Raw genomic sequence first — 15032 nt, forward strand, 5'->3', positions numbered from 1 at the left:
AGCTCCCTAGCTCTGAGCAAACACTGCTTGAACCCAATTCAAACTCTCCAGTAAGCTGTCTCTGTATTTTTATGTTCCCAGGTGAGTCCTTTCCCATACAGAGCTGTCAGACTTTAAGTCTTTTGACAGTAGGCAACAGTGTGAATGGAAAGACATAAATGTAAGTAAGTAAAGACAGGCTACATCGAAGCTCAGGGTTATTTAGATCATTGATAATAAAGTGCTTATGAGTGATTATTTTTTAGTTTTCTAAATATAGAGTTTTATATCTACAATTATGTTCAGGAACATTAAAAAGATTAGAGTTTTGTGTGCTGTGAATTATATGAAGCTTTTCAGTCATTGTAAATGAAAAAGTATAGAATATATAATATAAATAATATGATAATCATACAAAAATGCAATGCTAAGTGTGTGACTGTCTTGTGGGTTAGGCTCTATTGCAATCCTGTGATGTAATACAAACAAAAGTAGTACCCATAATCCTTTGCAAGATTTTATGGCCTTTTACAGTTTCATACAGCCCTTAGTTTTCATTTTAGAATGTATCAATTATTGCGCTGAAATGAACCATTTTCTAAATTATGTGTATGTGTATATCTTTGTGAAAATGTGCTTCATAGACATCCAGAGTTCCCGAAAACACACTGGAGGACACAAGACTAGATTAAAATTGTGAAATCATTTAACTGGAGGAGCCAGTCTTTTTACTTTAATGACACAGTTTAATTATTATTATTATTATTATTCTTTTGATTAATTTGTCGTTTTATCCACGCCTTCCACAGGTGGTGAGGATATTAGTCTTAAACCTGAGCGCTCAGCACAGGAGAAGAGGATGGGTCACATTGCATTTATGTTACATGTGCTATTTTTATTTGTGTGCAGTAAACACTTATCAACTTTGAACCATTTCTGACGACTTTTTTTTCTTAGTTGATAGTGAAAGCCTGCCCCTGTGATACAGCTGCGCCTAAACTTCCATAGAGTAAATGAAATTAAATAAGGTCAACGCCGTATAAAAAATATTTGGGGCTAAAATGTATTTTAAAGATCATTTAAGTCTCAAAAACAAGATGGAAAATAAAATCTTGATCAAATATAGATCCTGATTCTAAAATAAATAAATAAATAAATAAATAAATAAATAAATAAAATTTGGACATATTTTCCCCATATCGCCACCTAATGACGGACACCTTCCTCAAGAAGAAGCAGAGTTTGCTGATGTTTACGCAGCACGTGACACTGCAGAATACTAATGACATAATCTGGAATCAAGAGACAAATGAGGGACAGGTGATGTTTTATTTTATGAGTCTGTAATGCTGGCACAAGGATGTTTGTGGACACTCAGTGAGGAGAAACCACTAAAAGAAAGTGTTTACAAATAGAGCATTCATTTTACTTTCAGAGTCAATAAAATATATCTGTCAGTGAGAGCTGCTGGCCCTCAGTCATTGCAGTATTAGGATATGGTATGAGGCTAATTCAGGTTGAATCCATGTTAATTTATGGTCACCCAGGTGATGCGCACTCCAGGTAATATTTATGAGATAGCCAAATAATACTCACTGTTATTCCCACGTAAGCCAGTCTGAAAAAGTGCGCTTCTTTCACCCACTTTTCTCAGGGACAACAGCGGTAAGGATTTGTACCGTTGCTAGGTATATAAACAAACCTCTCTCGCTCACTCTCCCTCTCTGTTTCTTCCCCGCTCGTCCCAGCCTTTCTCCCTGCTCGCGCTAAACTGTTTTCCTTTCTTGTTGCTGGGGGCAACGGGAGGGCGTGGCTCTGGCCCCATTTAAGGATACCTCTCACGCGGTTTTCTCAGTACAGACTGCCGGTCGCTGCATGGCAACAGGCGCGAGGGATTCCCCCGTACGCCGCCCTCCCTGTCTTCACGTTTATAAGTGTTTTTGCGTTTAAATCCATTCTGTGTCTGACGCGCCCATCTGCGGCAGCATGTACTGGAATCCTGAATAACGCGCGAGGCGGAGCGGAAACTTTAAACGCGGGGATATTTGACCGAAACGCCAGCAAGCAAGAGGACACCACATACAGATTCTCATTGATGAGGTGTGGAGAAACTTTTCGTAACACTTCAGACAGACGATCATCCACCCATGGACTATAAAACACTGGATCTCTCCAAAAGGATTTACCCATTTTTTTGCTCAATTTCAGGCAGCCTCCAAATGACGTCGAGATGGCATTAAGTGGGACCCTTTTGCCATCCATATCCACATTCACCAGCGGCCCCACAGTCAAGAGTAAATCCATAGGAAGTGCCAATTTAGTGAGTAGCTTTCTTGTTGCATGTGCATTTCATGTAGCCACTGGAGGGAAATATGTAGCCTGTGTACATCATCCACAGAGCTTTCTTCTGGGGTGTGCACCTGTTTACAAAAGCATAAAGCTGGGGACGCCTGCATGCTGAAAACTGCTGATGAAAATAATAGATGATTGTAGTCATGATTTGTTGAGAACCTGCAGCACCTGGCTGCAGTGTGAGCCTGAGCCTATGATGAAGTTACTTACCTGTGCCCCAGCTAATGCATTTTTCTTTGTAAGGGAGAATAATCTGTATTCTGGGAAGTGCTCCCTGCCAAGGACACTTGCTGCACCAAACTTAGCTGTCATAATAATTACTTTCTGATACAGATGCAGAAAGGCTGTACTAGTCAAAGCAAGCTGGATTTACTGTGTAGTTTACCTTTGAACGTAGCAACATGACACAAACAAGCAGCTCATTAAGTCCTCTCTCTGACCCTTTCCTCTAGAGATGGAAGGAGGAGTTGTCCCATCTTAAGAGAACCAGTGTCCCGACTGGAAGCAGCTGCCCTGACCCTGACCACACAACTGCCACCAGCACAACAAGCCCCAGCATGTCCAAAAAACACACCGAGCCAGACCTGGACTTGGACTATGATTTTATCTTGTCAAACTCAATTCTACAGCAGCAGCAGCAGCAACAACAGCAGCAGCAGCAACAACAGCAGCAGGAAGAGGCCATGGCATGCAGCTCTGCCCAGGCCTTGTCTCCTTCCTCCGGCTCCTTCTCCTCATCTTACCCCCTCCCCTCCCCTCAGGGTGCTGCTAGTGAGCTCCTCTACACCATCCCAGACATCAGTGATGTCTCGCCCTCTGGAGGCTTTGTGGCAGAGCTCATGAGACCAGAACTGGACCCTGCTTACCTCCATCCCACCAGCCTTCATGGCAAATTCGTGGTCAAGACAACAATGGACTTGGGAGAGTACAGCCAAGGCGTGAATGTAAGCAAAGCCTGTGCAAACTCTCCGTCAGACCCGTCTCCTCCCCGCGCCTCGCCGCCTTTTACATGCCCCAGGATAAAGCAGGAGAACCCCAGTAACTGCACCATCTCACAGCCCATAGACCTCCACCTGGGTGGGGTGAACTCCCAAAGCCGTGGGGGCGCACAGCAGCAGCGCCCGAGCCATTTAGACCTTCACGGCTTCCACGGTGGACCAAGATCCATGACAACTGGCAGGTTATCCTCATCCTCCTCCCTCTCTCCGGACCATCCTCTGAGCCGGGATCACCCAGTCCTCGGGCATCCGCATGCTCAGATCACTTTAACTCCCCAGGGATACCACCATGGCTCCTCACAGGGCTACACCTCCTATCCTCAGGCTTCATCCATGCAGTACCAAGGTCAGAACACAGTTCTTTTTCAAACTTTCAAAGCTACCCTTGTCGCTTCTTAACTCTTTAGAAAATGAAACTAACTTGTGTTGGTTTGTGTCAAGTGGTCAAAAAATTGCATTGATGTTAAAAAAAAAACACATGAAGAGAAATTCCATATGTTGTATTGAAGGGCTTCAATTATAGTCTAAAAATGAGCAGTTTCAAAGACTATAATCCTACATACAAGGATCGTTAAACATACCCAGCTATATCATAAAGTCAGAAAGAGGAAAAAATGCATGTAAGACTTTTCTATGCATCTTTTTTTCTGTTTTATTTTACAGTATGGTGAGGTAGCTTTATAGAAAGCGCCTGTTTTTGCTGCTATTATTTAGTCTTTTCAGTCCATTAAACTAAACTAAACATGAAGCACATTTGTTAATATTTTGCTCAAATTTCAAACTCCTGCGATGATTTGACGTTATCTCTACCACAGCTTTAAATAACAGCATGATCCTGGAAGCAAAATACAGGATCTGACCTCATTTGCACTCTTATGTTCACATATGATAATACTCCAAATGTTTTAACCCCTCAGAGGCCCTGATGATCTCCAGCGGGGACTGCTTACCAGAGGAGCCAAAGCCCAAACGAGGTCGGCGCTCCTGGCCGAGGAAGAGAGTTGCCACACACACATGTGACTATGTTGGCTGTGGGAAAACATACACAAAGAGCTCGCACCTCAAAGCACATCACCGCACACACACAGGTATGTTACCGATTGTCATTACAGTGTTTTTTCAGCGTTTATTATGACTCTTATTTTAAATGTTAACACTGAATTAGAGTTTTTCCACATGCTGGGATATATTTAGTACTATGTTGTCATGTTGCTCACACCTGTATGTACAGAGTCCTGAATGGGGGTTAGCTGGATTGGGGGATGGGTCAGGGGAGTTGCTCAGCAGGTTCAGTGAAACAGGTTGATACTGATCCCTGCCCAAATACAAACCCCAGGCCAATTGGCCCCTCTTTTATACACTAGCTGCAGGACAGGATGGACCTCTTTCTCCCCAGAGTGGAGGGAAAGGCTCGGCCAGTTTAACCTCAGGGCCTGCACTAACTGCTCCATGTGTGTATTGTGTTTCCATCAAAGGGGAGAAGCCTTACCACTGCGACTGGGAGGGCTGTGGTTGGAAGTTTGCACGTTCGGATGAACTCACACGCCACTACAGGAAACACACGGGCCACCGGCCGTTTCAGTGTCAGAAATGTGACCGGGCCTTCTCAAGGTCGGACCACCTCGCTCTCCATATGAAGAGACACTTATGAGACTTGGCGATGGCATGAAGGCTCCAAGGAAGAGAAAAAAACCCAGAATATTTTAGAAGAACCTTGAACAAACTTGTGAGCTACGCTTTTTCAAAACCATAATTTGCCTTCAAGCCGTTGTCAAGCAACAAGACAAGCTGTGGTATTCACGGCAAAAAAAAAAAAAGAGCCCAGAATTTCTCTTGAGACTGATCCTGTCTTCGCACATTGTGTAGGTGACTCAAGGAGACCTCTCAGTCAGGGTTGTAAACTTTTATGAAAGGGACCAAACTGGAATTTGTCTTATTTAACTGACAAAACTTGGAGGACCAGGTGCCAAGAGCTTTTAAACTGGAAATGTATTTTTGTCAGGGAAACCAGGAGCAACAGACAAACATCTCCAGAGGCCTTCTACCAGCAACATGCTAATAAAGGCACTGTTAACAACCACACACTGTTCCAAATACTGTATTAATAAATACATCTATATTTATACACACATTTCACCTGCAATGCCATTAATTTCAGGTACAATGTTAACTTATACAGAATGGTGCTGATTGACTCTGATGAAGGCTTTTTTTCAAAGAAAGGTACCAAAGATAGAGGAAAATATTTGACAGCAAAGAAAAAGTGCCATAAGGTCGTTTGTGTGTTTCCTAGAAACATCTCTTCCAGGTTAAAAATGGTGATGGCAATCTTAATGCACTGCGGTTGCAAAGTGCAATAATTTATATGAGACATTCATATTTTTGTATTTGAATGAGTGAACTCTGAACAAAGATTTTTTGTTTATAGCCAAAAAATGTAATATAATCTTCAATTTGTACATATGTACATAATTTGTTATTGTTTTGTATTTTACATTATAATAAAATAAAATGTATTTGTTCATAAGAAAACATAACTCCAGTCATTTCCTCTAACAGAGTAACTTCACCCTTAAATGGCAGCATTTGTCCCCAGTCAGCTCACACACGATACCCCCTTTGATAATACAGATCACCGCCACAGGCTACATGACACAATGTCACTGTAATAAGTTGTTTTTTCTTTAAGACACTCCTACAATTTCCTGTTTCCATGGGTTTCTATTTCCACCTGTCAGTAGGAAGAATGGGAAGGACAACCCAGTTACTGTGTGACATTCAAAGGTGACACTGAATCTGTCACCCTGAGCTCTCATCTCAGGTGCAACAACATGAATAAAGCCCAGAAAGCTGGGGTAATACTGAAACAAGGTGTGAATATGTTTCTACAACATTATTATGCATCATGTATATGCGGCTTGTGTGTAATGAGTTTAGCTGATGAGTTTATATGTAACATTGCAACATGACAGCAGTATAAAACACCTATGGACAACTTTTATGAAAATATTAATTTTTACTTCAATTTTTGTTCAAAAACTCAGAATTTTGTAAATTTGTATTCAGTATGGATCAAACATTGTGAAAAGTCTTTTTAAATTCAAACGAAGAAAATACAATGAACAACACTTTTCAAATTGTGCCATATTACCTATAGAAGCCTGTTGCAACCTGTGTAATAGGAATGTGTGCTTTTTGTTGTTGTTTTCTTTTTTACATTTACATAGCAAAATATTCAAACCAAAGGCATTAATTGGATAAAAATCTACTTTGATGGAGGGTCTTCTGTTATTAGGGCTGATAATACAACATGCGGTATGACTGAGGCAACTTTTGGAAAAATGTTGTGGTCTTTGTCGCCCCCTGTAGATCAGTTCAGGTTACAGCACACAGGACTCTACATGCTATACTTTATCCCTTCAAAAGTCTTTACACTTGAAGGCTTTCGTCTTACAAAGTATAAATTATGGCACTGAAATTAATTATGTTTTACCTTATGTGTACACTTACATTTTCTGTCAAGTGCACAAACAAAAACAAAGAATACAGTTACATTTTACAAAACTATGTCTTTACTGTGCAAAGGCTGCTTGTTTAAGTTGAAGCTCTGTACCTTCTGCAGAAACTCAAGAACTCTTACAGCTGACATCTTTATAAGAATGTATTTATCATGATGTGAAAATGTGTTCTGTGGACATCCAAAATTCAAAAAACACATTGTAAGAGCAGCAAAAAATAAAAAAAAATACTAATAATAATAAAAACCCAGATCCTGGTCTCTCCCCCAGCTCAGACCTCGTCCTGATGTTTGGTTTAGATGATGGTTAGAAAAGGAGAAAAAGAACCAGTGATTCATAATATTTGCTATGCAGAACTTTAATTTCTTTCAAATCTCCAACTTTTCAACTACAGACATAACATGGAGTAAATGAATACTGTTATGAGCCCTCACACACCCTGAACCAAATTTGATCACTGCTGCCATACTGTTTGGATTTTCCTTAAAAAAAACAAAACAACAAATCATTTTGGCTTAACTACAGTATTTTTAAAAATCCATTTCACATGTGATGTAAAGTTGTTGTACTTCAATTGTTCGTGTTCTGAACAGAGTACAAACAACAGACTGTCTTTTAACACTGGATGGTTAATCCAGTTTTATTAAGAAAGGTGAACTTCAAAGTAGTGAATAAAACTTTAATCTTTTGGTTATGTAAAAGGCTTGTTGTGGACACACAATGAATACCAGCAATCAAAAAGCAGAGAAACAAGTAAGAAAAAGAAAAGTCAAAGTGAGGATGGCTCGTTTAATCATCGTCGAAGTTCTGTTGTAAAAGAAAGTTGGCAGCCAAGTTCTCGTTCTTCTCACATGCAAAGTAGGCTTGTATTACGAGTCCCTCTGGGAATCCTAAGGCTTTTAGCTGGAAAGAGAGAGGAGAATGTGAAATCAGTCATCACGAGCAAATTAAACTCTGCTTGAGAACGCTAGGTGAAGATAAACAGAGGAGAATTACGGCATGAACTTTGCACTAAAGGACAAAGGTGACAGACTCCTCCTTACCCGCTCAATGGCCTCTTTCTCCTGAGGTGTAACCTGAATGTAGCTCATGTGACTCCCACCGGGCGCGTTGCCTCCTGCTCCTCCAGCTCCCCCAGGTCCTCCTGCTACACCTCCGCCACCTGATGGCACTACCTCTGGATTGGGCTCATTCAGCATCTGGATGAAATGCTCTTGGTGGCTGCTGATCTCCTGCAGGAGTGAAGGAAGAGTTAAAAAACTGTAGCAAATAGTCATTTGAAGACTCATAAACTAACATCCTCTGCCAGTACTTCACCTGCAGAAGCTCAGGGTTTTCTCTGCCAATCTCCTGCAGCAGGGCGGGTAGCAGGGCGGCATTTTGCTGGATCAGCTGTCGCATCACTTGGAACTGGGGCTGATTTCTTAAGAAACTCAAAGGGTTGCCTGAAAAAATATTCAGTCAGGAATTTTAGGAAAACTGCTAGAAGAGGGATGGTGTGTGCTTTGTGTACTGGATTTATGCACAATCATAGAGAGCACTTACTTGCCCCAGCACTTGGTGAAGATCCGGTGTTAGCAGGAACGCTAATTCCACCTGTGGATACCGCAGGAGCTCCACTTGCTGGAGGTGCCACTGTATCAGGTCCCGATGAAGATCCCTGATCTCTGCCTGGAATACCCTGAAATAAAAGTCATGTGTTAGAAGAACTGAATACATAGAAATAAGTTTTCACAGCAATTTCAAGTCAGTAAAACCTGAATTCTGCTGTTTGTTGTTGACTCTTGCTTTAAGCCTCTGGTACCCCCAGCTAATGCTGTGAGGTAGACCTGTGCGCACGGTACACCGACTTTAATATTCTGTATATTCTACATTTTTATATACCATCAAACTGAAGTGTCGCTGACTTACTTTTAGGGTAGGGTCTGCAGGAATTTTCATTACTTGTAAGTAAACACAACATTTAAACTGGGCTCCTATTCCTTGGCTCAGTGCCAGCGGCATCGCACACCTACAGCCCCAGCCGCGACTACATGAACACAATAATTAGCCCAGCAACTACCTGTGGCACAGTGCTTCCACATGGAGAAACACGAGAGCTGTGATTTAGCATGTTAACCACTGGGTCATCCGACACATACCTGCTCAGTGGAAAGCCAACTCGTGTTGCTCTTTGTCCTGTGCTGCTCTCCAAGTGCTGGAAAGTGAGGGAAAGTCGAACCAAAAAGCTTTATCTGTTTGACGTTTTGTTTCCCTTTGGCTGCGTTTTCCTTGTTCCGTGCTACGTCCACTATTGTAGCCACTCGGGATAGCTTCTTCCACTCGCCAATCAACATGCAAAGTCACTTGTGCATTGTGATTGACTGATGTGACCACGCTTACTACCCGTCCAGAAAACATACTGATACAACCAAAGCATCAACATACAGGCAGAGGAGGGGGTTGAGGCAGACACAGATGCTGACACAGAAGTGACAGCTGAGCAGGATTATGCCTGTATAAGTTATTTTATGTTTTAGGGAAATCCTGCAGACTGTACCTTTAAGCATGAAGGGTTCAGGTAGAATACATTGTGCAGTGCGCAGATGGTTGCAACACTTGCGGGACTTTTCTCGAGGCACAAGTGTGACAAGAAAATGAAGCAAGTGTCTCTTCTATCGTTTTCTGCAGAATAAGTTGTTTGGCATTGGCAGAGGAGATTTGGCAATTTTTTAATGGCCTCAACCCAGATGCTCAGCTCAGCTGATCATCCAACAAATGAATGTTCCTGACAAATGTGGCATCATTCAAAGGAAATTAACCAGACTTTCCATTGGTATAAGATTTATACCCAGAAGTATTGTTACAACAATGAAATGATCAACCATTTATAAATTGGCTTAACTTTTGTTCCACGTTTGTAATCCTGACCTGTGCAAGGTAACACAAGAATGACCTATGAACTATTGAACTAACAGTTGTGATTTTGTTCTTACTGAGAGCAAGTACTCCACGGCTCTGTCAGGGTTGTTGAAGCTCGCTCTCAGGGCTGCCACCACCTGCTCCCTCTCGTATCCCATAAGCATCATTTCGTTCACCATGGCATCATAGGACGGGCCAGTCACTAAGAGAACACAAGCACCAGGATGGTGGGAGCACCATCAGAAATGCAACTTAAAAAGCTGAACAGACGTTCTGACAGTTGTGTTAGATATGGAACTAAGCCAGCCATCTTACCTAGATTTGAAACTGCCTCGTTGATGAGGTTTGAACCCTCAGAGCTTCTGCAAGGGAACAAAAACTTTGAGTGACTTTTCATAGAAGAACAGATGATTCAAATAAACAAGCCACACATTTTTACCCTTCAGGCGGTGAAGCGGTTTCAGCCGTCGAAGTCCGCCTCTCCTCCGGTTTGTCGCCAGCAGAAGGACTTTCTGTTGTGTTTTCTCTGGTGGACGATGAGGCAGGAGGTGCAGCGGGGGCTGGCGTGCTGGGGGCTGCAGTGCCAGGGGAAGACGGGGTGGCCGAGGTAGTTTTAGGCTAAAGCGAAATGACAATGAAATAAAGTTATAGAAAAACATTCTCTCATGTATTACTTTGTATTGATTTTAAAATCGTATTTCTAGATGGACAGACCTACGTTACCGACTCTGAAAGAGGGAACCTAAATTTTGGTTGAACTCTTGCAGGTTAGGATATTTTACAGTCAAACAAGTAAAATGATTCTGTAACAACAAAGTTTCATCATTCACAAACCTTTGACACCATTACGACCACAAAGTTCTTCTCGCTGATTTTGTATTCTTTGAGAGCCGTGTCATCGCTGAGGATTTTACCTGAAGAAAAGGAGAAAAAATGTCACTGAAATTGTTAAACAAACTTGGGCAAACTTGTACATTACATGGTGTTATATCTAATGTTTGAGCTGATAAATATCCTCAAATCTGGTTCCATACTAAAGTTTATTGGAAAGTTCTTTCCTTTTTGGGTTTGCATGTGCCTACATGAACTATTTAGCAGAAGGCACCACGAAACACTGAGAGTTATATTTTACTAATGTATGAGTTGTAATTTTCAAGTATTTGATTAAAAGTATGATAATAATAATGATAATAATAATAATAATAATAATAATAATAATAATTATAACAAGAAGAAGAAGAAGATAATTCAGGTGACTATTGTCCTATCTTTCAAATGTATTTTTCCATCTTTTTTTGTTTACTTGGCCCTGGATGTAATGTGATACAACCCGTAAAACAATGGTTGTAAGTCACGTGACAGCTGTTTGCTTGTCCCCTCTGAACGATGAAAACTAAAGAGTAGGGAATAATACTTGGAATAATTGGTGAATAGTTAGTTTTGACTATCAAAAAGTGATTCTGGCTGAAATTCCTTCCCTATTTCTACAAGCACTACTAGTACACAAACAAAGACTTAAAACATCTTTAACAAGTTTTTGGAATTTTGTCACTTTTGATTGTTTCAAAACATAAACTACAGACATTAAAGGTTGGTTTTTGGGACTAATAAGAAGCCGGTTACTGTATTTCCCTCCCCAGTTTCCCACAGCATATCTATCTTTTCAGCAGACAGGTGACTTCAAAGCTTGTTTGAACAACTAAAAGTAGAAATGTCACGTAACACTTCTCTTTGCCCGAGCGGCAACCTTTGGAGTGACATGCAGGCAGCCTTTAAAGGCATGTACTGACAGACAAGAGGGGTATACTCTGCTCAACATTAAAAACATTCATGTCTTCCAAGTCCAGGAACATCTCAAGTCTAAAATGTTGAAACAGATTCTTAATGGAACAGGTTGTACTGCACACGCCTAGCAAAAGTTCAAACTGAGAGAGAGGCAAGCTGGCAAGAAGAAGAGGGTCCATAAACTGGGTCATCAGATAAGAACCAAATCTTGGTGTTAATGACTGGTTTACAGCAGTGTTAACTGTAAACAAACAACTTCTCCATAAAAGTCTTGAATAACATAATAAAAATGTTTCCGAGAGGAGATTTTAAATCCATATAATGGGGAATGTGTATTTTAGTTTACAGAGTTAGAAAAGCCTGGCGTGACCCAAACACAATTCACAGTATCATCTGCATATTGAGAAAAAGAGAATGTTTAATCAATTCTGGACTGGATCAGAATTGGCTGATACCAAAGCCCAGGTATCAGAGTGGTATAACGACTCAAAAAGTTGGATCAGTGCATCCCTGCTTTTAAGATCTCAGCATTTAATCCTTAGATTATTGAACAGTTTGATGAGTTCAAAAATTAGACTGACATAAAAGACGTAAAAATTTGCAGTGACACAGCAGCATCCTGACAAAGATGTGCCGTCACTCATTATACTTTTGCATCAAACCCCACAGCAGCCTAGTAATGGTGCGCTGTGTGATTGTACATTCTGTCACAGCGGCATGAGAAGGCAATTTGCACACACTCTGACATGCATGAACAAAGCTGTTCCTTCCTGTCTGTGCAGACCTTTTTCAGTGATGCAGTTTTGCCTGTTTTTTCACAACCAGTTAATCAGTGGGAAAAGTTTTGCTTCACCTCTGAGACTTTTACACTTAGAGTGGACGGTAACAGTTCAGTCTAGAACGGGCAATAGGAATGTTTGTTATAACTCTGTGAATCAAGGCAGTGCCATGAAGGAAGAAGAAAGGTAATGAGACAGCAGCAGCTAAATAATGTAACATACCAGCATATATCAGTTTCAGTCCGCCAACTGAATAATTGTCCTTTCCTTTCTCCTGTTCAATCCTCTCTTTCAGTGTCTTCACCTGGGAAACAAAATATCATTATTACAACTGTATATATTACTTTCTTCGAAATCATTGTTTTACTGTTTTCATTCTTTAAGAATACCAGAGCAGCACTTTAGCCAGACTTTACCAGAACGAAAGCAAAAACTTAACCCTTACACTGCTACCTTCACAGCATGGTTTGCCCTAACAATGTTCAGGCCTCCCTTGAACTCTATGTGTATTTTTTCATTTCAGGATACCGGGTCAAATTTGACCAGAAACAGTACGTAAGACACTGTGAAGACTAACTAGAAAAGCTAGTTTTTTGTCCTCTGGGATGAACACTGTGTTTCCCATGAGCCCTATCGTCCACTATCATGAGAAAATGACCCTTAGTGTAACATTTTATTATAGACTCTCGTGTTAGAACCAAGTGGCAACCTAAGGTCTAAGAATTAAGACAATGCAGAAGTGCTTAAATCTGCTGTTTCTCGAGTGTCCACTTGAGGCTGGCTCCGGATGTACCGAAAGTCATAGACACACCAAGCTAAAAAAGGCCGTTTTCACAGCATAAAAAAAAACCTATTTACAGCCTGGTGCAAAAAAACGTCTCCCATGTGAATCCCTCATTTCACTATTGGCACACTGTATGGTGGTTGAATTTTTTCTCTAACTCTGCAGTTTAGAAGATATTAAGAGCGGGAGTTCGCACTATCGGAGGCACAGCTCAGGTCATGTGACCGACAGGTGCCCTAGGTGGACACTCAAACTGAATTTGTATGCTTCTTGTCACATTTCAAACAATAGCGCTACGTAACCACAAAAAAATATATAATAATAATAATACCTCATCACTGTAAATCCTTTAAAAAGTTGTCTTGAATGAAGAAAAATAGTGTCAAAAAGATCTTTTCTACATTTGTTTGCTTCAAAACAAACGCACACCATGCTAAGAGTCACATCCTTTCAACAGTGGGTGTAAGTGCTCATGGGAAACTGAGTGTTTAGAGCAGAATGTTTCTTTATTGTCGACGAAAAAAAAAGAAGCTTTTCTAGATAGTTATCACAACCCCTTTGAGAATATGTAGTTTCATGTGTACATAAATAACAAGCATTGAACTACATTGCATTGTATGTATTGTCAAAACTGAGCATAAAATAATATGGTGTGCATTTGTTGTCTTTTTATGTTGGTACAATAAAAGCTGCCGTCCTATAGCACTAATACTCAAGTAAAAGCCAGGTAAAAGCTAAAAGTGGCAGCTGCAAAATTTACATTTCATAATATTCAGCAATTTGAGTCTTAAAAAACAGTAACTGACTTCAAACAACATATACACTATTGCAAACAGCTCTTTCTGTATACATCATTTATGTATGTTACTAAAGTGCTTCACAGACTGAAAAGAGACAGTGTAAGTTAATCTAATTTTCCAATTCACAAACAGAATCCAGCTTTCAGCGTTAACTCTTACTTGTCAGCTACCTGCCACCCCCCAACTGAAACCACAAATGGGATACGGCTATATGCTGAAACTTCAAACTACTTCCGGACCGGTTTTAAATGAAAACATATATTAAACTTACTCCTTAAAGAAACACACGCCGTTTGAAACGAAATAACTAATCTTTTGGTGGTATTTTCCTCATACCTCTACAGAAGTAGTTTAAACAGCCTACTTTTTTATTTCTGCAACCAAAATCCCTCGCGTCCAGGACATACCCCACTCCCACTCCACCCCTTCTGAAATGCAAGCTCTCAACTCTTACCGTCTCTTCCTCATCGATTTCGATTTTGAACGTCTGCTGCTGTAGGGTTTTGAAAGTGATCTGCATTTTGTCGTCAGTATTTTTACTCCCTGATTTGGTTTAAACGTTGAATGACCAACTTGAAGAAACTGTGGTTGCTGTCGTTGGCTCATCACAAACTGTCAGCCGCCATGCCTTTTCGCTTTTCTTCTTCTGTGCAGGACCGTGATGATTCAGCGCCCCTATTGGGCGGTCTGAGAACTACGATCTTCTTCTTCTTCTGTAGATATTGGCATCAACAATAATCGCATTACCGCCACCTCCTGGACTTAATTAGTTTCACTTTTGAACAAAGTATTTGGAATATCCGTGGTCGTCCAAATATTTTTGTAAAAAAGGGATACATTTCACTTTGTAAAAATGACCAAGGACAATTAACTATGAAAGCCCATTTTGATAGCTATTATTTTTTTGTAATTTCTGCAGAAAATCAACCACTAACGGTCAGTTGTGTCATCATTACAGACTTGAGAAATAAAACCTCACCTGCCCTTCAACCGTCTCTCGATGCTAGATGGTAAGTGGTCAGTTTTCTGCTGTGTCATATGCTGCACGAACATGGGCAAACTCTGCTTCTTCTGTAGTTAAATTTTCTCCATTAGAGGACAATATAGGAAAATATGTCAGTTTTTTTTCATAATTT

At 40.6% G+C, this 15032-nt stretch overlaps 2 protein-coding genes across 2 annotated transcripts; one reads left to right on the forward strand and one right to left on the reverse strand.

Moving 5' to 3' along the window:
• Window positions 1–1815: 1815 nt before the first annotated feature.
• On the forward strand, window positions 1816–6589 carry klf4 (Kruppel like factor 4). Its single transcript, XM_074689700.1, has 5 exons — window positions 1816–2079; window positions 2188–2299; window positions 2784–3675; window positions 4247–4417; window positions 4805–6589. The coding sequence occupies exons 1-5, from the start codon at window positions 2075–2077 to the stop codon at window positions 4978–4980; spliced, it is 1356 nt and encodes a 451-aa protein (XP_074545801.1). The 5' UTR covers window positions 1816–2074; the 3' UTR covers window positions 4981–6589.
• A 587-nt stretch (window positions 6590–7176) lies between these two features.
• Window positions 7177–14596, reverse strand: rad23b (RAD23 homolog B, nucleotide excision repair protein). The gene is made up of 10 exons (XM_074691136.1): window positions 14351–14596; window positions 12535–12616; window positions 10583–10662; window positions 10188–10366; window positions 10064–10110; window positions 9823–9950; window positions 8393–8528; window positions 8165–8292; window positions 7891–8079; window positions 7177–7750 (listed from the first exon to the last, which is right to left on the reverse strand). The coding sequence occupies exons 1-10, from the start codon at window positions 14414–14416 to the stop codon at window positions 7637–7639; spliced, it is 1149 nt and encodes a 382-aa protein (XP_074547237.1). The 5' UTR covers window positions 14417–14596; the 3' UTR covers window positions 7177–7636.
• Between the last annotated feature and the right edge of the window lie 436 nt (window positions 14597–15032).

Source organism: Halichoeres trimaculatus, unplaced genomic scaffold (genome assembly GCF_033239565.1).
Source record: "Halichoeres trimaculatus isolate MK-OKI-2021-1 unplaced genomic scaffold, fHalTri1.1 fHalTri1_scaffold_16, whole genome shotgun sequence".
NCBI lineage: Eukaryota > Metazoa > Chordata > Actinopteri > Labriformes > Labridae > Halichoeres > Halichoeres trimaculatus.